Source organism: Ochlerotatus camptorhynchus, unplaced genomic scaffold, assembly GCF_037179485.1.
Source record: "Ochlerotatus camptorhynchus isolate MF236.1 unplaced genomic scaffold, CSIRO-AGI_Acam_v1.1 ptg000403l, whole genome shotgun sequence".
Taxonomy (NCBI): domain Eukaryota; kingdom Metazoa; phylum Arthropoda; class Insecta; order Diptera; family Culicidae; genus Ochlerotatus; species Ochlerotatus camptorhynchus.
The window spans coordinates 447,971-469,884 of record NW_027040889.1 but is presented as its reverse complement, the minus strand read 5'-3'; the positions used below and the strand labels follow the sequence as shown (position 1 = coordinate 469,884).

The 21,914-nt window shown below is 40.0% G+C and overlaps 1 protein-coding gene across 3 annotated transcripts in view; it reads right to left on the bottom strand.

Moving 5' to 3' along the window:
• Ccn overlaps nt 1-21,914 on the bottom strand; it is a 356,072-nt gene that overhangs the window by 12,757 nt on the left and 321,401 nt on the right. For 2 of the 3 annotated variants that reach the window (XM_065233519.1, XM_065233520.1), the window contains exon 9: nt 14,403-14,585. In XM_065233519.1, the coding sequence (XP_065089591.1) occupies nt 14,403-14,585 (183 nt within the window). The remainder of the gene's footprint in view (nt 1-14,402; nt 14,586-21,914) is intronic. The other variant, XM_065233521.1, reaches the window with a different exon arrangement.

Below are 21,914 nucleotides of genomic sequence, written 5' to 3'. Positions count from 1 at the left end.
GAGCCTTTCGTTGTGTACTGGAGAACAATGTTCAACGCCACGCCCCGAAAGCACTGCCGCTGCTTATTCCGATGACCGGACACCACCACACACGGTGATTGGAACTAAATCCGATCAGCGGTTGAGGGCAGCCTTGATAGCTAGCTGCTTGCGGGGAGCCTTTCGTTGTGTACTGGAGAACATCACCACTCACCACGCAGTGATTGAATAAACACTGTTTGGTTAGACCGGATGAAATTCAACTTTCAAATCTGTGTTAGGGAAATCGCTTTCAAATTTGAAACATAGTTCCATTCGTGTTTCAAACCCACTCAGATATAAAACAGAATATTCGGGCAGTTGCAAATATGGTGCAAACTAGTACTCGAATAGTGAAATTGCAACTCAGCATTGAGAGGGGTGTGTTTCAGTACTATTTTATAATTGAAACGGTCCATATAAAATATAACAGTATTGTGAACGCTGTAAGACTGTTATTTAATAAAACAATTGGCTACTATTTAAATAAAACAACTGATTCATGTTATCTACACTCCAGGAGTTTTCGGACGAGAGTAAAGAAACCGGTCTGTCTTGTTTTGTAGTTCTTAGGTAACTAATTCATTTGTCGTGTTCAGTGTGAGGTAGAGGGTAATCCATTTGGGATGTATAAAGATGTAGAAGTGTAGAAGCGGTGTTCTGGGTGGTGGGTATTTTAAGTTAATTTATAATTCTTTTTGTATGTATAATTTACTCGTAATTTATGCAGTATTTTAATGTTTGTACTATATGTTCCGGGCCGCAACATCACCGGGCCCCGTTGAAGCACAGCATTCAAGAAGAGTTGGTGTTGACGGTTTTGCGTCCAATACCTAGTTGCGTGCGAACATCCGCTACGCGCACGTTGTTGTCACTTCCGGGATAGATGGTCACAACACTGCCAAGGGGCCATTGCATCGAAGGAACGTTATCCTTCTTCACCAAGACCATGGCCCCGACGTGAAACTCGGTTGGGGACTTCCTCCACTTAGCTCTCTCTCCTAGCGGGTGTTAGAACGGAGAGATCCTGCGGGTAGTTGGAAACAGGCGACAATGGTCTGGAGTTCAGTATACATTCAGCTTGGGAAACCGCTGTGCGCATATCGTCGTATTGGTGTGGAGTTGCTCCGATTAGCTTCAATAAATGGCGCTTGAAGGCCTTTACTACAGCCTCCCATAGGCCGCCAAAATGTGGTGGCACGTGGTGGAATAAACTGGAACTCGATGCTCTTCTCCAAACATTCGCACGACTCCGTCGACACCCCGACGATGATGTCGAGGACTACAGCTTTTACGGCGAAACAGACGTACACTGCGACCCAAACCTTTACAGACGCGCCTCTACCTGTCAATGGTCGAACAAAAAATGGCCCACAGTAATCCTGTCCCGTATGCTCGAATATTTTCGCTGTAGTGACACGGCTTGATGGACGTGGTGGCATGAACTGGTTGCTTGCCGCGGGATGAAAACGAAAACAAGTCACGCAATGATGGACTGTCCTTCGAGCTAGATCTCTTCCGCGTATTGGGCTAAAAGCGCTGACGGATTGTTGCCAGGAGCTGTGTGGGTCCTGCATGCAGTGTTTGATCGTTAACGGAGTTGGTGATCAATCTTGAAATGTGGTTATCGGCCGGTAGTATGATCGGGAAGCGGCTGTCGAAGGATCCAGGTGATTGTGCTAGCCGTCCATTCAATCGGAGAAGACCGGTGTCATCGATCCACACGTCAAGGTCTTTTAAGGGTGATTTGAAGTCAGCCTTTCGCAGGGCCATCCATTCTTGGTCGTTGTGCTAACGTTTATCGCTCAACCGAGCGAAGATCAACATGCCTGTGAGCGGCATTGGGCAAGCAATTGTCAACGTACGTTACGTAGTCTCGGTGAGTATCTCACCCCGATTTGGGTCACAACAGTTCCCATTGCATTGCCTGGTGTTGCCGGAACTAACGGTGAACCTTTCAACGAAGACGTTGGATATTAAAATGTGGAAAATTCCCAAGCATCTACCATTAGCAGACCCACACTTTTATCAAAGTCACGGTATCAATTTAACTATCGGTGCCGAGCTTATCCCGTTCATTCTGCAACCCGAGCAGATTCCATTCGATGAACAGCTGCCACCACTCCAGAAGACAAGCTTTGGATACGTAATCTCCGGAAAAATTCCCACTTCGATTACCACTCCAGTTACCTGCTAGGTCTCCGCTAGTCATCATTTTCTGTATATTCATGATATTTGCATCAATAAACATTTTTAATATTGGCACAATGTCACCCCCTAGAACCAGTGTCACTCCGTTATTATAAAAAAAAATACTTTGGGTCTTTTTTTTTTTGGTGCGTGAAACTACCATCGAGCTTCACTGACTTTGTTGTAGAGGATCCACTAATTATATCCAGGAACATATTCAACGTATCAGGCTCGAAAATTTCCAATTTACTGTTGTAGACAACATTGAAGCGTAGTATGCCTAAATGGCCGAGGAAAAAACTAAAATTTTATAATCCAACCAAGCTATACCGCTGAGTGCCCTAAGAAAACTTCAAACCAATTCCAAAAACCACATGCATGACAAGGCAAAGGAAACCTAAGTGCCAATGGTACACCGCAGGTATGCAATAACGTCTTCCGTAGTAAGTCCTTTCCAGTACCGCATTCTCTTTCCGTTCACTCTCTCCATTATAACAGCTTATTCTTGTACATACATTCCGCCCGGGCTCCATTTTCCGGTTTCCCATGGAATTGGAATAGGTACACCGTTTGACTGCGGGAAACCAGATAGGAATCAAATCTTTTCACCTTCTTGCTCCCAACACATAGACACACATTTCTATTACCGTGGTTCGCTTTTATTTCCACCCATAAAAATGCCACCACCGGCGGCAATGTGGTACGGTGTGTTTGTGGAGCTGGTGGCAACATTACACTTTCTCAGATGTAGGTACAATACCATCAGGCAGGCACCACGCGAAATTGCCGAGTATTGTGACGAAGGATTTTCACTGCACCTCGACAAAGCAATAGGGAAGGATGCTGGATTGTCAAATTCAGGCTCCGACAGTCTCCTTCTCTCTCTCTCTCTCTCTCTCTCTCTCTCTCTCTGTCGAGTGACGGGTAGGTGAGTGTGTATGGCGGTGGGGGTGTTGATCTTTTCTGATGGCGGTGGAAGTAAGTTATTTTATTTCGGTTGACTGGTTGACTGGGTCACTTGTTGTGAAGTTTATGAGCTGCTGACCTTTTCTGCGAGCTTTGATAAATAGCTTGGGAGGGTGGTCGTTGTCGGTGCCGTTTAAGTGGGATCAGTTGGAAGCATTTAATAGAAGTGGTTGACTGAAATTAATGGAATGTCAAATACAACATTATCAAAAACTTTCAAAACACAATTTGGCAAGGAGCATTTTCACGCCAAATAGCATCGGTTGGACATGACTCTCTTTGATTTGAATGAAACTTTGCATATGTGTTGATTGCTACCCAAGATGACATTTTTCATTGAAAAGATGTAAATTTTTCCGGATTAATGTTTTATAAGGGCTTTTGTAAAAAAAATGGATTTAATTTTTCAAAAAAACATAACTTGAGAACGATATATTTGATCAAAATGACGGCTGAGTATAAGTTTTAGGTAATATTAAAATCTTTACGAAAAAAGTATACCCTGAGAAAAAAAATCACAGAGAAATCAAGATTAAAAGTTAAATTGTATTTTTTTTTTTTCAAAAGATCCCACCACGATTTTTTGTACAATTTTTTTTTTGCGAAGAAGTTTAAAATAGGGGAAATGGCTCTAATGTTGGCCTATGGATCTAAGATTGGGCCCATTGCTAAAAATCTGCTATTTATCAATTTTATCTAGATGAACGTGTCATTGGGATGGTACTAATGGATATTTGTGGTCGCTATTGAAAATTTAGTCGATTGCTCAATTTATGTATGGGCCCAAATTAGGGACATTTAGGCCGACATTACATCCATTTCCCCTATGCCCTTAAACCTGGTGCAGGGTGTTAGACGGTAAAATGCTTAAAAGTAGTTTTTAATTAGTTATTAGAGGTAATTGTGAAGCAGGTCATCTGGAACTTACCAGCCGCTCTAGCCGGCTCTTAAGTAAAGAAGTCCCTGGTCCTGACATTAAGCGCTGGGTCAGGCTCATTATCAGCAACGCCTGGATCCTTGAGTGAGCTTCGACAAGGCCATCTTTTATTCTAAAGTCCATGTCCTAGTGACCATGTGGAATAAGTGTGAATGCAGGCAAAGTGGACTTTTTTAAATGTTCTGAACAAAAGGATACCCATGGTACTGAAATCATTCTAGACCGTTGCAGTTTTTTATTATACTAGCTGAGTGTGCCCGGCCTTACTCGGGATTCAATATAAGCTTGAGTTTATGCGCCGATTCCTAGGGATAGTCACTCTACAAACTTATTTCGCGTCAATTTTTTTTTTCAGTGTGCCGCAGCTGTGCTGGCAGTGCCGAGATTGTCATCAGACTGATTTTTTTTGTTTGAATACTGGCATTTTTGGCCACCCGGTTAATTTTACAGCCCAAGCAACACTGCAAGAGGTTTAATAGCATTCTACAAGCTCAAAACATGGTCTTCAGAACCCTCATAAAACCAAAATATTTGCTTGGGAGTTCACATGTTTTGTTTTGAAGAAACAGAACAACAATCCTATCCCCGATCCTAATTATCGTGACTCTCGGTTCGTTGCTCCCAAATCCTCTCGTACAAGGTCTACACTGAACTTAATAAGCAACGGCCTCGGCCACCGAATAGAAGCTTCGAGCAAAAGGCACTTCCCATTTCCGACAGGACAATAACTTCTACTGGATTGGAGTATGATGAGGACTCGGTTGAACCGCAGGTGACGGTGGTAAGTTACATCATCAGAGGAAACTGGTCCAGATGCTCTTCAGATTCTGATGAACGCTTTCGGGATGAGTTTCTCCTGAAAGCCATCGACTCAGTCTAGTGGGAGTTTCAACCGGAATCAAACTTCCCTGATGGAGGTGGGGTTTAATATGTTCACAAGGTCCAACGATCGGACAAATGGAGAGAAGTGTGATGTTTCTGGCAAAAAGCAGTGCCGGCCAGAGAACACCTGTAAAAGCTGAGGCGCTGTCGGTGGTAGGAAAGCAAGCACCGGTGAAGATTCTACCTCCGAACATGGCCCGAGTGATGAAAGTGATTTGCTGTTGATCTCTTCCAAGGGATTTGCACATCGAATTTAACTGTTTGGCAAGTAGTGCAAATTCAGCAGCAACTCACTTTACATTAACATGATGTTTTTTTACCGTGCATGCACAGAGCAGGCGCAGATAAAGTACAGTATTGCCAGCAAGTTTAAACATCATGAAAATTTCTAACCATGGGTGCCAATGAAAGTGCCCAGGTATGCCCATCTGTATTTTGGGCACACTGTGCGGAGTGACCAACCCGTTGGCCGATTTAAAAAGCATTTTATATTTTTTTGTTTCATTTGTCTCGAACCATCATAACAACCTTTCCCGGCCCCAAAAACCCCTGCATACAAATTTTCACGCCCATCGGTTTAGTAGTTACCGAGTATATAAGAGACAGACAGACAGAAATTCATTTTTATGTATAGATTTTACGTATCACAATAGTTCCCCATACAGTTACTTTAATTTAGAGTAGTAGAGGGATGATTCGGGCAAAATAGACTAATAACTGTAGCGCCATCAACTTTAATATGGAAAATGTGCTTTAAATTACCGATCAAAATTTTAGGAACAATTAATATATGAGAATTTTCTCAGAGCAATGTTGAAGTTAAGGAAATTGAGGTAAAAAGGTTGGGAAGTGTACTGTCAATGAAGCCATCAAAAATCTATTTGCCGTAGTTTTTTACTTACGAATTGGTAGCTCTTAAGGTTATTCCTTGTAGAGTCCACAAATGGCCACCACGTAGGCTATACATGCACTTCCACTTCGAATTTTAAATTACACAAATCTCGAAAATCGGTGCCCCATTTCACCTGAAATTTCAACTTCATGTATGCTGCAGTGCAGCAAACGTGGAGTTACAATTTGAATTCTGCACGTGTCGTAGAAGCTGTTATTTGTGCACTTAAAGTTTCGAAGTGGTTCCGAGAATAATGATGTCACAGCGATTCACCTTAAGGAACTTAAACTATGGCAAAAATATGTTCCGTTTTTCGGCTCCGTTTTTGCCCACTGAGCTGTTAGAGATCGCAGTAAGCCGCGCTTGAAATCTGACGTGATTATTTTTGCTGTGCTAAAATTAAGTTTTAAATTTTCATAAAATTGTGCTATAGTGGATTGCTTCCCAGGAGCCCAGTTCTCCGAGTTCGGATGCCACACTTTCGGCGTCTTGTTCTATAGAGCGCCTCGTCACCATAAGCGTGTTGGCGAATGAGCCCGGGAAAGTGCTCATAATGTGTCCGTCGCGAGTTTTGGTGGTGATTCGGAGGCCGACGTTGCTGTGAACCTGCAAGTTTTCCGCTTGCAAAAGTTCTCGGCTGCTGGTTTCTTGCCGGTGTCGGAGATTGCGAGCAATCTGAAGGATGCCTCGCTGGATACGCCCAAGACTGGATGGGTGGTAGCTGGTGGCCGCGAACTGTTCCTGAGGAAAGCACTAGACGTGAACCTCCTTCCAGATGACCATGGTACTACAAAAAAATTTGTTTTCGTTAAAGGTAGTAAGTAATTGCTATTAGATATGATTGCAAACAGTGACAGATAGCGGACATGAAGATCCAGTGGAGGTGCCGGGCAAAGATGTTATATCCTAGAAAAAGGTAAGTTCCAAATTCGCTGTTGTCGTCGTCACAGGCGCCGTCGTAGTCACCGTCGTAGTCGCCGTAGGCAGTACCATTCGTGTATTGCCAATTCACAGAAATCTTAGCATTTGCACATGAAATACACAAAGAAGAAGAAGAAACAACCGCAGTTGTCAAATATTCCAAAAATGTATAGTAACAGAAATGTACACTACAAAAATCACAACCTTAAAACAAATATCATTCACCGAAGGCTCAATTGAAGCCGGAATCGAGGCCGGAATGAACTGGTTGATGTTTTCGACATGATTGGCTGGATTATCAGTAGATTATCACTCAGGCTGTGCCGGAAGCACCTGTAAACGTGCGATCTACGAAACAACTGTGAAAAGGGGTGCCACCATGGGATGAAGTAGTATACAGATCCTCAGGTTGGTCGGAGGATCATTGCGCTGGCAGGCAGTTTTCAGTTACTTTTTAAATAAAATAGCTTCAGTTTTCTACACTTTTAAAATGAACCGCAGAAACTATATAAACTATCGCGTATCTCTGTTGTTCAGTACATATCAAGGGAAAACTTAAACATATTTTGTAGTGAAGTGTTGTGTTTTTTGGAAGCTCAATAACCCTGGAGGGGTAGTTTTTGTTTCATGAGTAGAATATCATGGGTTTAATCCAAAGCTCTCCAAAAACAGAATAAACCGCAACCGTTGGGTCCCGAGAGCATAAAGCGTAGTTAATAACCAAAAGTAGAATTGTTTAAACCAATAATTTCGGAAAGGGTGTATGCGTGATCCAGTTTGGAAGACATTTGTGGCTGCTTTTGAGGACATTGGATCATTTGAATAGCTTTTTGTTAAGTCGGTCGTAGATTGTGGTAATGTAGGGGCACGGTGGCTATAGAGCAACCGTTTTTGCATCGTAACATTACTTAGTTGGTCTATCCAGGCCTCTATTTTATAAAATCGATAATAATAGAAATCGGTGGAACGATTCGGAAAATTAATCCGTATATTTAGACAAATCTGACGTACGCCTGATCCAGTTTGAAAGACTTTGTCAACTATTTTCGAAAATTTCATTTCATTGTAATAGCTTATTGAAACCGATAATGATCGATTGTTGGTCGTAGCTTGTTGTGATTTAAGGGGCACGGTGGCCTTAGAGCGACCGTTTTTGCTTACTGAGCAGAATATCGTGGGTAAGTACACAAGCCCCTTACACTTCTCACCGTAATGAAATTCGGATAAAAAACGGGTACGTAAAAGAAGTAATATTTAAGTTTTAGAAAAGACGGATTATTACTTTCTTTTCTCGGATAGTCTCAGTTAGATTGAGGCTGTCCGTTCGATGAAACAAGGTAGGCATTCATCTTATTTCCTTTCAAAGGTAAGGGAGCAGATGAGTTTGCTGGTCGAAAGATCATATATGATTACCTTTGCATGGGTCCCCTCACATTGCTCAATCCCAGGCAATGAGAAGGCAGACTCTCTCGCAAAGGTGGGCGCACAACAAGGCGAGATTTATGATAGAAGAATTTCACATGATGAATTTTTCACATTAGTACGTCAAATTTCTATTCTAAGTTGACAAAACGATTGGACTAGTAATTCTCTTGGGTGGTGGTTACATTCCATTATTCCAAATGTTTCTTCGACAGCGTTGTTCAAAGGTCTGGATGTAAGTCGGGGTTTCATTTGCGTGATGTCAAGAGTTGTGTCCAACCACTACTCGCTAGACGCAAATCTCTACAGAATAAACCTCGTTGACAGCAATATATGTTATGATGACATCGGTCACGCAGTTTGGCATTGCCCGGGTAATGACGCCTCCGGAGCACGACTATTGGTCTACGAGGTAGACAACGCTTCCGTGAAGTAAGAGATATATTGTGAACCCGTGATCTTCCCTACATGCAGGCGATCTACGGATTCCATTAGTTTGTCTGATGTTATAAGTTGATGGGACCATCCACTCCTTTCCACACATGTTCCAGCCATTGTGACCCAGTCTTATTATCCACCTGTTTCTGTGCTACTTGCCCTTGCCCAACCAGGATTTGGTCAACCGTCCGAGAGTAGTTTCTGAAGGAGGCTTCAAAAATCTGTAGTAAATAAACAAACTAGTTAATAAATGAATGGAAGCTTGATCCTAATTATTTCGTGATATAAGGAGCTCGGTGACCTAATGGCGACCGATTTTGCTTACTGAGCAGAATACTGTGGGTTCAAACCCAAATTCTTTCGTGCTATGGAATCGTTAGGACATAAATTCAGCACATCGATTACAAAAACGAAACAATAATTACCCTTTTATTCAACATCCCAGTGATTTCTTGTGGATGTGCAGAGGAGTTCTCAGCTTTCATTAAAGCAAGTATTACGTCAACATATTCCTACCCATTCCTTTCTTGATCAGCATTTGGACGCGGTCTGCGCTGGTATTGCCTAATTTTAGATCACCAGTATTCACACTTTAAAATCATATCTCAAACCTCCTTTCCATCCATGAAACTGTAAATCTCCACTAACCTCGAGACGACCGCGAGTACTCGGTTCAATTCCTTTAACTTTAAATTTTAACTTTAGATTTAAGACATCAATAATGTATATCGCAAAAGATTATTTGGCTCTGTAAAGTTTATTTGATTGAACCTGTACAAATAAATTAATTTACAAAAAAAAAATTACAGTTTGAGGATGAATGCTAGTCCCAAGCAACGTCTATTGGTTCTATGTGTGATTATAGCTGATCTGAATTTAACAGAGTTGCATCCTTGGGTAGCCAATCATGCTCATGCTCATGATCATGCTCGGCGTTGCTCACTGAGCTGTTCCGATTAGCAATTAAAAAAGAAATTTAGGCTTTTTGGCCTGAAACTGCTTAGATAGCAAAATAAAATTGAAATTCACCGTCTCCAAATTGTTGTAAATATGCAAATTGTTTTTTATGGTCAATCATTCTCATTTGCGCTCAAATTCAGTCATTTTGAAAGTCTTCAAAACGACGTTTACGATATTTTTCAACAAATCAACTCAAAAACGTCACTCCCAATTGAAATGACGCCTGAGACAAAGCTATAAAAACAAATAATTTTAAATATGTTGACCCTTAACCAAATCCCTTTGCACAGAGCTTTGAGTGTGTTGGTTTATTTCCATTAAATTCTATTATAATTGCTTATCTTTTGACAGATCCGCGTATTTCGTCTACTTCTTGCAGGCTTCATCAGTGCCAAGTGGTGTTGAGTACTTGGCACTGAAGAAGTCTGCAAGTAGTAGACAAAATACGTGTATCTATCAGAGGATAAGCAGTTATAACGAAATTTAAAGGAAATAAACCAACACAAGTAAAAGCTCTTCATAAATAATTTCTGTTTAGTAAAAAGTATACAGGGAAAAATGCATCTAATTTCATGTTAAAAATCCCAAAAAAGTGTTTTAAACGTAAACAACAACACAAAATACCATCATTTTGTTTGATTATTTTTCAAAAAATAATAGCGAATGGTAAATGTTTTCTTGTGTTAAAATTTTCAATTTGTACTCTAAAAAATAAGAAAAAGGTAAAGTTTTTTTTTAACATTTAATTTATGACTGTTTGTAAAGTTTTGAACAGAAAATTATATTGATAGCCTTAAGAAAGGTTTGCTGGGCAAAAAACAAATAAAATATATCAAAAAGTTGTTGCCCTGTAATTTCTGTCAATTTCAAACGGTGCATCTTGAACATTTGAAAGAAGATGCAATTTCTCACAAGTTTTTAATGAAAAACATTAAAAAGAAAAAGAAAATGGTAATTTTTAATATTTTAAGTTTTAATCTCTCTTTGATATTTTAAACATGAATTCTTATACCGCGTATATTCTTCGAGAAAAGGAATTATTGCTTTCAAAGTGTTTTTATGTTACTTCATCAAATTTTCAGCTCCGAAGCGTAACTTAAAAATTCGATAAAATATGATAACTGATATACCTTTACCGAATCTCGAAAATTTATCCAATATTTGCAAAGCTGGGTTAATTTTACTGAGATCTCAACACAACTGACATTTGGTTGCTGTACCTTGGAAATTGTTTCGCTGAATTTCAGCACCCACATGTATTTTTTTTTCCATACATCTTAGTTAAACTTGTTGCCGAACACTTGGCTGTGAAAATTTCGACTTTAATACTAACTGTTAATATTGCACGAAGGTTTTCTAATATTTAATTCATTGGATTTTTTTTAAATGTCTTTGTCTAGTAGCTACCAAATGGATATCACATTTAACGTTGAAATATTTGATCAGAAATACACAGTTAGAAATACCTAATTTTACACATAACGGAATCCATCTTTGACATAAAGGATGAGACGTAAACAAACATGTCATATAACATTAAGTGCTCCGAGACTGAAAAATTCGTTATTCGACGAAATGTACGTTTGATTGAGCTGAATTTTGCGTCTATTATGACTCAATTTTATGTCATAATAGATGCTCGTATATGTCAGTCTCAGAGCACCTAAATTTACATGAATTTTTCTAAGTGTGTACCATATATTCTTCGCATTTCAAACTTTTTGCTTATTGCATATAAGCTTATTGCGTGCTCACAACTTAGTGTTATAGATGAACTTCCATTCAATTGAGAGCTTTCAATGCCTGAACCATTTTTGCATTAGCATCATTGTGGCTAAGTACAATCTACTCTATGCTCAGGGAAGTCGAAAAATTTTCCAACCCGAAAAATTCTTAAACCGGACTGGGAATCGAACCAAGTCACCTCCAGCATGGCCTTGCTTTGTAGTTGCGCCTTTACCGACTGAACTAAGGGAGGCCTCATTTTTTTAATGCCTTGCACATATCAGACACAACAAGTCTTCCCAGAGCCGCTTACTCTCGGAAGCGACCTAGTCGTCCCCGGGATCTCGAGACAATGAAAACGTTAACTTTTTTACGACATGCCTCCCGGAATGTAGACAATGCTATGTAAATAATTAAGTGGAATGCCATTTGGGTGTTCATTGCCGTCCACCGTCGTTGTCGGCGTTGCCGTTATGGCTCCGGCCCCTAGCACAGATTGGGATGCAAACAGAACATAACCAGCAGCAACGGACGAAAGTCAGGGTGACAGTAGGAAACAGTTTCCGAGTCTATTTTTCCTTTCTGAAAACTCAGAGCCCAACAATACCGGTCGGATCGGGAGGCACTGTTACAAGTTCCGTTTTACCTCCTCTGGTTTCTCATAATGCGGCGACTTTTCATGGGTGGTTTGAGTTAGGGAAGACGGAGCAAAAAGGTGTGGAATTTGGGCTGGGCAAATCCTTTGTCTGTAGGCAGGTACATGGAAGCTGTCGAAAAGTGCGCAGGGGTACGTACTTTCGCGATGAGAAGTGTCTATTGACGATGGGCGATGGGAATGATAAATTACGGGCGGAGAGTTTTTCAGACGGGGAGGGGATGTTTTTCCTTAAAGCTTTAGCTGAACATTATGGGGAATCATTCAATTAACGTTGGTGGGTTTGTGTTAGAAGGGATGAATCAATCAGTGTGAATTAATGAGCTGTCGAGGTTGAAATGAAAAATGGATGATTTTCTGCCCATTCAGTGTGAATGGCTTAAGTTAAACGATTTAAAGGGAACATATTTTTGAAGAATCACTCACCCTTCCTTATTTCTTATTTGGCTATAATATAAACGCCACCTTGAAAAGTCACCCCATGCACTTAAAATTATAGGACTGGAAGCGTTTAGTACCCAATAAATTAGACTTAGTGACCAACTAGTTTAAAAAAGTTACTAAAAAGTTACTAATGGTCTACCGGAAGTGGCGCAAACAGCGAAAAGTGGTTCAACACTATCTTCAATACCATCAGTTATCGATAACAAATGAAGTTTGAGATCGTGTTTTGAACTCTTTTGTAAATAGATTACGTTAATAATGACTCTAAACTTTACGAGCTTATGGTTTAATGATTGTACATTTTAGTCAGTGAAATTAGCCTTTTCAATCAGTTAATTCAAGTAAGATAAGCATTTTAAGGTAGCACTATTCATTATTCCCTTAATTCAGCCTTCTCAAAAGAAAACCTGACCCTTATTGACTTGCCAACACTACACCTTGACTCTCGGTTGAAACAGGACGAACATGTGAAAGCATTCCACCTCAGCTCCTGCGCTGACATAAAGGCATTTCAGCAATGTGTGTACAAACACATTCAATGCCAGACAAATACTCACACCCAGCTCCGAGCAACATACAGGGATGCGTTGTTAACGGTGCCTGACATGTTATGGCATTTTTCAGCTTTATTAAGGCTGAACGCAGCCCAGATTAGGTGACACTGTTGAGATTCCCTCGCTGATGAATCGGGGGATGTTTGTCATTCGGTGGATTTCAGGAGAGTGAGCCGTGTGATACCATGATGTGATAAATTCCTCGGTGTAAGCGAGGAGATCGTGTTTGGAAAGTATAAAAGAAATGACACCAAACAAATTAAATTTACAAAGTGAGTCACGTCACTTGCGAATTTGGGGCTGGGTTTTTCCTAGGCCGTTTATTTGCTTCCAATGTACAAACTTTACATCTTTGGGTTACTCGTAAATTTACTACTTTTCGTCTTCTCAGGTCGTTTGATTGCCTGACTGACAAACTGCTGAGTAAGAATTTCTGTGGTCCCGAAAACTATACTTTAGATCAGCGCTGCCGAACGTGCGGCCCGCGAGCCAGACGTGGTCTCTGGATCTCAGCAATGGCATCGTTCAAGTTCAATTTTATTCATCATTTTCAATTTCAGTCCACCATGAATGAGAAAGAAAAAAATGCGGCTCTAAACATGTTCATCGAACATAGATATAGCCATTTGAAAAAGCAAGTTTTGAAAGGGTGGGCTTAATAAGTAAGGAGATCTTCTACATGCTCCAAGTTTTAGAACTGGTCAGAAAAGTCTACCCTGTACATCACTACGGATGACCAGGACATTAAGGTTTAAATATCAAACCAGCATCTTCTGAAAGCCTTTTCCTAATTCCTACTTCAAATTCTATCCTTTTGTGACCACAACCATATAATTCCACGCCAGTGGTCGTGTAAGGGAAGACAATCTTCTTCTGGCCTTTGGTAATTCCTTTACTCAAGAGAAATTCTACACATGCATATACCGACAAGCCGATTGCTCTCACACATGATTAAGTGTGTGGCAGGAAATGAACATGAAGGCGGGTAATTTATCCTCACATCCGGTATCCTAACTACCAAGCAGGAATTACAACCTCTCCTCACATTGGAGGAAGGGGCCAATAACCATAAGCCATGTCGTCGTTGATGGTGCTTCTTGTGGTTGCAAAGCAAAGCAGAGTAGCAAAAGTGTATCACAAGAAAGCCTAGTGCTCTAACAAGCATTAACAGATGGCACGGTACACCGAACAGAACATGGATTGTTATTTTACAATTGTTTTCTATATTCCTCCTTGTGTGCCAGACAGTCGGACGGGTGAAGAAAATCGATTCCATGCCTAAATAGGATCTAATGAAATGCCGCAAAGTACTGAAAGGCTCGACTACTGGATACTGCTAATGAATGCCACGTATACATAGTTAAAATCACTTCAAAATTACTTGGTGTGGTGACTTACTTTTGGTCCGCATTCACATTTCAACACCCACTGCACGTCGATGAACTTGTTCTCGATCTGAATCTGATGGGACTGCAGCATCTCCTCGTCCAGTGGGTCGATCGATGCACTATCCCACAGATCGTATCCGTGTTCGATGAACTCAAACGGATCGCCCGAGTTGAGTGGGCAGAGAAGCTCAACCTGGAAGAAGAGATATAAGTAAAATCAATTATAGCAGACTACAAATAACAATCGTAGGCAGATAAAACTATAAGTGAAGGTGTAATAACACCTTGAAAAGTGTAAGCTGATTGAAATATATATGATATCACCGTTAATGGGTCCAAACTGTCTCTCAATCAGTGTTGTCATGGTGGTCAGAATTGGTAATTGAAAATAAATATTATTTTTAATTATTTCCTAAAAGGGAGCAAGAGGTAAATTTTAGATAGTAACCAATTCAAAATTTTCCATGACATCACTGACTGCTCCGAATTGAGACTTCCGATTTCACGAGCATAAACATCAGCTTTCATGTACGTACTATTCGAGGTTGCTAGTCTGTGATTGATTAGATCAAACGAAATATGTCTAAAGAACCAAACAAACGGAGCTTGGGATCACCAATCCATTTTCAATGTGCAAACTCCATCGAAGCAGTACAGTCAAGATCAATAATGGCGCTAGCCTCGTCTTTACGGTCATTGGGAAGGATTGTCATTTTAAAATCCATTGTTACTAGAGACCAAGTATACCACTGCATATCCACGATTGTCACAAGAAGGACGTTTTTGTTAAGTAATTAATATCTGGATATATTTTCAAAGGTAATACAGTCTTTAAAAGCCTTATAAGCAAATAATGCGACCCTATCAACTCAGTAATGTAAAGGGGCCTGGAATTGAGGCACGTTCTGATCAGTGAACAAAAACGATAAACGATAACATCATATCAAACCACTGCGATTGACTATCGTTTAGCCGGGAATATCCCGACGAGGACTCCTTGCGTAGAAACAGTGAACAATATTTTCACTGATTCTCTGAAAATGTTTGGCTATTGCCAATTTGATTCAACATAAAGTTTCGCTGGTGGTGTAAGGGTAAGCGTGATTGCCTCTTACTCCAAAGGGTCTGTGTTCAATCCTAGTCGAGGCCGCCGGGATTTTTTGAAGCATAAAATCTCTGATCATAGGAAGTAAATCCGTTGATCCCCGGTTCATGAGTTGAAAGGTAGGGGTACATGTGTGGGAGCTTTCTTCCTGGCGTCAGTAGCATTGGTACTCAGTACGGAAAACAAGATCGAAATCAAAGGAAAAAAGTTGTATGCAAATATCAAGTGTTTTTGGGTGACATGAAGGGTGCAGGATTGGGGCCTCCCTTAGCTCAGTCGGTAAAAGCGCAACTAAAAAACAAGACCATGCCGGAGTTGGAAAATTTCTCGACTTCCCTGGGCATAGAAGTATGATTGGACTTGCCACAAAATTATACCAATGCAAAAATGGTAAAGTTATCGAAATCTCTCAAATAATAACTGTGGAAGTGCATCTAGAACACTAAGTTGAGAGCACGCAATAAGCTAATATCTAGATAGAGCTGGAATTAGGGCCTAACAGCTTTTGTAAACAATGACTTCAATCGATGATTTCTACAAATTCAAGGCTCGCCGACGCAAACCAACATCCTCATCGGATAGGGAAAGACTTCCCCTATCCGATGGCTATGTTGGTCTGCGTGGGCGTGCCTTGAGTTCCTAGAAATCATCTATAGAAATCATTGTTTACAATAGCTGTTACACCGTAATTCCAGCTCTATCTAGATATGTGATATTCAATTCGCAGAAGTTATCATTTTTTTTTTAATTAATGTTATTTCTCTAAAGTTTATAGAACTGCCCTGAGGTTCTGTTTTCATTCCTGAAATTCTAGGAAGCTCTCAATCGTTTTTGCAGTTGTTGTGAATCTTGTTGAACTGTTATTAATTAAATTAAACTGTCAAATATGTCTAAGCTTCCGTGAAACTCACTGAACATATGTGAAGAACTTATTTTTTTTTTAACATATCTTAAGTTGTGACATTTTCCCAAAAATTACCGCTAATTTTCAGAAATTTATGGAACATTCCTGGCATTCCAGAATTTTTGGAGCTTACGAAACTTCTTTGAAATCTTCCCACATTTTCCAAATGTTCATGAAGCATTCATGGAGTTCTCAGATCTTGCCTAAATTTCCATTGACTTCTTTGAAATTCTAGATGTTTTTCTGAAGATATCTGGACCTCTGTACTACATTTGTAGATTTTCAGAAATGTGTTTACTTCTCTGAAATGTCTGACACTTTTATCTTAAATTGCTCTGAAATCAAATCAAAATAATTAATATTGCTCTAAGATATTCAACAAAGTTCTTATATTGATCATCAGGTTCCACTTGTCTTCTGGAGTGTAGCCTGAGCACTTGAAACTAGGCCTTGATAAGACCCTTAAAAATAATAAAAACAATCAAAGATTTTCACTGAATTTCTCAAGATTTTCCTTAAGTTCATGGAACTGCCCTTGAATTATCGTCACCAAGTCAACACTTTTCCAATAGTCTAGATTTTCCTGATGATTTCTGAATTTTAAAGTTCTCTAGACTGCTCTGAATTTCTGATAAGGGGCTATACTTTAATTATGTCACGCTAAATTGAAGAGAACATAAATTTTGTCACGTTTTTTCTATACCTGATGCGTTGCTTGTCACAAAATAAAACACCTAAGTACCCGCGATTTTACTTGATTGAGTTGACTTAAATTTTCAATAACTTCCTAAAGTTTTGTAAACTTCATAAACGCTCACGGATGTTTGTCTTAAAACACTCATTTTCCTTGAACTTCACTGGACATTTTTGTTTCTGTTAATATTTATATGACGTTCATGAACTTTTCGAAACATTCATAGAATTCTAGGAATATCCCATAATTCCTTGGGACTTTAAGAAAGACTGCAAATTTCCTTAATTTAATCAAATTGCTCTGAAGCTATCTGATCGCCCTCAATGTACTCACAACATCGCTGAATATAATCAAACAATCAAAAAATCTAAAAGAATCTAAATGTCATTGAAGGTCTCTGAAATTTCTTGACGAAATCGTATTTTTTTAATTAATGGAACTGCATTGAAGTTCTCTAAACAACATAGTTAAATTTTCGACAATTTTTTAAAGACTTGAAATTCCCATGATAATCATATTCCTAAATTACGCTCACATTTTCCTGATGTTAATACAGACAGGACGTCCAGGCCTCTCTGAAGTTGGGCAGTCAAAGCTCCGATGACCCTACCCTTGTAGACGATGGATGTGTCATCTGCGAACAGAGACAACGATCCACCATCAAGGAGAGCCGGCATATCGGAGGTGAACAGGTTGAATAAGATGGGGTCAAGGATGCTTCCTTGTAGAACCCCGGCACCGATGTTGAAAGCATCCGATGTGATGCCATTCAGAGAGACTCGGTAGGTCCTGTCTGATAGATAGTTGTTTACTATCTTCACTAGGAAGATTGGAAGACCGTGCTGCTGCAATTTGAACACCAGGCCATCATGCCAGACATTGTCAAACGCTTTTTCAACGTCCAACAACGCCATGGCAGATGTTTTCGAAACAGACTTGTTCCGTCTGAGAATGTTTGTTACTCGAGTCAGCTGATAGACGGTCGAACGACCATTCCGAAAACCATACTGTTCCTCGAGTAACAAGTTGTTTTCTTCGGCACATGTTAGGAGCCGGTGATGGACTGCTCTTTCGAACAGTTTTGATAACCCTGAGAGAAGGTCGATAACTAGAAGGAGAGAACGGATCCTTCCCAGGTTTCCGGATGGGTATGACTTTAGCTGACTTCCAGCACGAGGGGAAGAAGCCAAGTCGGAGGCACAGACTAAAAATCAGTGCCAGATGGTTGTAGAATCTGGAACTCAAGTGTATAAGCTCCAGATTCAGGATGTTGTCGAACCCTGGGGCCTTCATGTTTTTAGATGATTTGATATAGGCCAACAGTTCGTTAGCCGTAATATCGGATCCCTCGGGAAAAAATATAAGGAATCTGATGGAGGTTGGTTGCGTTTTCAGCAACCTCAACTTCGTGAGGGCTGACGATGTTTTGTCCAAGATTATGGAAGCTGACGAAGTGTTGACCTATCGCGGCAGCCTTCTCTTCAGGAGCTATCAGATGAACCACTTGGTCGTCGTAACGATCCAGTGGGGTCAGTGGTGGAATGGGACTTGGGTCATTTTTAAGAATTTTGGTTAGTTTCCAACAGGGCTTTGCACAATCTGGGCTGAGTTGAGGCTAAAGGGTGTCCACGATGAAATTGCCACACACAAAATTGATTCGCAAAATTCGAGTTTTCATCCTATTGCCATCAAATTTTCAGGGATTGAGAAATAACTATTAAACTTAATTTTACCATTTTACTCGTATTTTATTTACAGTCCATACGCAAATGCCCGCACCTTGGCCTTAACCCCGGCCATAAGATTCTGCACAACCTGTGAATCAACCGTTTTTTGCATGTAAACCCATACTTTCTTCAGTTCCTCGACTGTCTTCACTACCTTAGGTCGTTTAAGAAGGTGCTGCTTCATAATCGCCCAGTACTTCTCGATGGAGCTCCGGAGTGTTGGGAGGGTTGAACATTTTCGGCACGAAATTGACCTTATTGTCCGCATACCACTTCAGCACGTCCTTGGAGTAGTGGCATGAGGCCAAATCCGGCCAGAAGATTGTTGGGACGTTGTAGGCCTTCAGGAGAGGAAGCAGCCGCTTCTGGAGGCACTCTTTTATGTACACCTGTCCGTTCATCGTGTCCTGGGTCACGAAAGGTGCACTTCGCTTCCCGCACGTGCAGATGGCTTGCCAAACCAGGAATTTCTTCGCAAATTTGGACATCTTCTGAGTGCGGACATGCTCCGGAACGCTGAACTTATCCTTGGCCGTGAAAAACAGGTTGCCGGGGATCTATTTGAAGTTGGCCTTCACAAATGTTTCGTCGTCCATGATGCAGCATTCAACTTTCGTCAGCATGTTGAGGTACAACTTCCTGGCACGGGTTTTGGCGGACTTGTTCTGCTTCTCGTCGCGATTAGGGGCCTTTTGTACCTTGAACGTTCGAAGCCCAGCCTTAGTTTTGGCCTTCTGGACAAAACTTCGGCTTAGGTGCAGCTTCTTAGCCACATCCCTAACGGAGGCGTTCGGATTTCGGTTGAAGGCCCCAACTACGCGGTTGTGATTTTTGGTGTTGTACGGAATACTTTTTCCTTCACTTCTGGGCTTCCGATCGGTGGTCAACCGTTCCTCGAACCGCTTAATCACTCGCGACACCGTGGAATTCGCGATTCCCAACGTTTTAGCGATGGAACGATGCGAGAGATCCTTGTTCTCGTGATGAATGCGCAAGATTTTATCACGCACGAGCTGTTCTTTCGACTCCATTTCCGCGAGTTTTGATCACAGGACTTTAAAACTTGCAGGATGTAAATAATGCACTATGAACTAAATCCACCCAAATTTTCATTAAATTCTACCCAACGGTTAAAAAGTTAGAGCAATTTCATAGTGTGGCAAATTCATCGTGGACACCCTTTACGTCAAAAGAGTTTAGTTTTCTGTTAATTGACACTTTATTTCATGATCATCTTTTTTATATTTCGTCATATGTTCCTATTTTTACATAGGGGAAATGGATATAATGTCAGTCAAAATGCCCCTTATTTGGGCCCATACATAAATTGAACAATCGACTAAATTTTCAATAGCGACCAAAAATATCCATTAGAACCATCCAAATGACGCATTCATCTAGATAAAATTGATAAATAGCAGATTTTTAGCGATGGGCCCAATCTTAGATCCATAGACCAAAACTAGAGCCTTTTCCGCTATATATCTGATTGCAAATGTGGAACCAAATATAACGGACTTTGTATTGGCATATTTATTAAATTCGTGACTAGCTTACCATAGTCTACGTGTCTTGTACACAACCTCACACATGTTTTAATACTTTTTACTCAAAATCACTTAAATTTTTTTACCGTGAATATTTGTCGAAGAAAGTTTTTAATTTTCCCTAATACATTGTCTCAAAAATAATTTCAATTAGAAGTGACGATTTCGTGCTACGAATTATTAAAAAATGTTGAATACCCCATTTTGAGAATATTGCAAGATTTGAAATGACCAAATTTTACCACACTCATGACAAATAACTATGTAGCGTTAAGTCTGAAAATAATATTTTTATACTGCTCAAAAGTAGCCAAAACATTCGCCATGGAATCTAAGCGGAAAGTCATGAGCAGCGTCCAATAATAAAAAAATCACATTAAGGGGTTATTTAAAAATTACGTTAGCATGATTTTCAATATTTCAGAAGCCCCCTCCCCACCCCGCTTGTAAGACGTAGTAAGATTTTCGATACCCCTCTCCCCCGCATATAAGATCTTACCAATTTGGTTTTTCGTAGATCGGTATTTCGAAAGAATCGGCTTTTTGGTGATCAAAACAAGACTTTTTTATTTGAGCTATATTATTGAATTTCCGATAACTTATTTAAAAAAATAAGTTTAAAATTTCTGATTTTTCGGTATTTAATATCCAACTTTTTAAAATAATGAGATTCAAAAAAAAATTTAGTCACGTAAATTTTCCTTGAATTTTTGCGGAAAAAGCTCATGTTTAACAGATATTAATCTTTTCCAATATTTTAAGAAAAATCAAACGTGAATTTTTCAGCGGTGGCGGTAAGATTAAGGGCTTACGCCTACCTGAAAAACCGAAAAAAAGCGAAAGTTTGGATTTTTTTTTTCTCGAAAACGACGCAACATATTGAAAATCGGTTTTCTGCCGTTTATTGAACACACATTAAATGGTACATTTATCAGTCGATGCTGTAAAAACGAGGTCCTGGTGCCCCGCACGGATGCTCCCCGTGGACGATGATTTAAAAAACGCTTTTTGCGTTGCCAACTGCGGTTTGTGATGTAATCATCTGAAATTTAAAAAAAACCATGCCAAATCGTTAAGCATGTGTTAAACTAGTCCTTGATGGTTCGGTTTTTTTTTAATTTTTTTGACAAAATGGCGGCCTTGCAAAGTTGAAGTGTCGATTTTTGATCCTTAAATATTGTCTTTGATCGGCTGTAACAAATCTAAATTAAATGATAGACGAAATCCGAACGATCGTGGACTGAACAAAATAGTAAATACTGAACAGAAATCAAAACGAATCAGACGAATCGAATGTATACATTTCGAGAAATTTTTGGCACCGGTTTTGAAAATATGATTCCGAGATAATCGCGTTTAAAGTTTCAAGTTGGGCTTAGTCCACTATAAGTGAATATTTTTGTACGTCGCATAACTTTCACAATTTTCATCGGATCAACTTGATCTTTTGAGGAAATATTCTTGACTTTATATACTTTCGATTAGGACAATAAAAAAATAGATTTTTTGAAAGTTTGCAGGTAGGCGTAACCCCTTAATCCCCTT